This window comes from Eimeria necatrix, genomic scaffold, assembly GCF_000499385.1.
Source record: "Eimeria necatrix Houghton genomic scaffold, Enh_scaff112, whole genome shotgun sequence".
Classification (NCBI taxonomy): domain Eukaryota; phylum Apicomplexa; class Conoidasida; order Eucoccidiorida; family Eimeriidae; genus Eimeria; species Eimeria necatrix.
Window position 1 is genome coordinate 47,525 of NW_013654854.1, and position 587 is coordinate 48,111.

The 587-nt window shown below is 54.2% G+C and overlaps 1 protein-coding gene across 1 annotated transcript in view; it reads right to left on the bottom strand.

Moving 5' to 3' along the window:
- ENH_00004530 (hypothetical protein, conserved) overlaps positions 1-587 on the bottom strand; it is a gene marked incomplete at both ends in the record, with an annotated part of 6,879 nt that overhangs the window by 2,449 nt on the left and 3,843 nt on the right. The window contains one exon of the mRNA XM_013584005.1: positions 357-530. Coding sequence (XP_013439459.1) covers positions 357-530 — 174 coding nt within the window. The remainder of the gene's footprint in view (positions 1-356; positions 531-587) is intronic.

Sequence of the window (587 nt, forward strand, 5' to 3'; positions counted from 1 at the left end):
CCCTAAACCCTAAACCCTAAACCCTAAAGCCTAGTTAGTGCATAGGTAGGCCGCGCTCTGCTGCTGCTAAACCCTAATTCTTGACCCTAAGTCCCAAACCCTGAACCTGAAAAAGCACAGACAGCCCACAAGCAAAACCCTTAACAAACCACAATTCCAAATCCTCAGCAGCAAACCCTAAACCCCCAGCACCAAACCCTAAACTCTCAGCACCAAACCCTAGCCCCTCAGCACCAAACTCTAAACCCTCAGCACCAAACCCTAAACCCTCAGCGCCAAACTCTAAACCCTCAGGAAACCCTAAAACCGTGAGTTCTTAGCAGGCCTTCAAACGCCCGCAGATGCATTTGACGTACCCCCTTTTGCTGCCGCTGCTGCTGCTGCTGCTGCTGCTGCTGCTGCTGCTGCTGCTGCTGTTTGTGAGACTACTGCTAATACTGATGGCGGAAGTGCGTTTGCTGCTGGCTTTGCTGCTGTTGTTGCTGCTGCTGCTGCCACCGCTGCCGCCCTTCCAGCATTAGCTGGGGCCCCTGCCCCGTGTGTAGTTAAATGCTGCTGCTGCTGCTGCTGCTGCTGCTGCTGCTGCT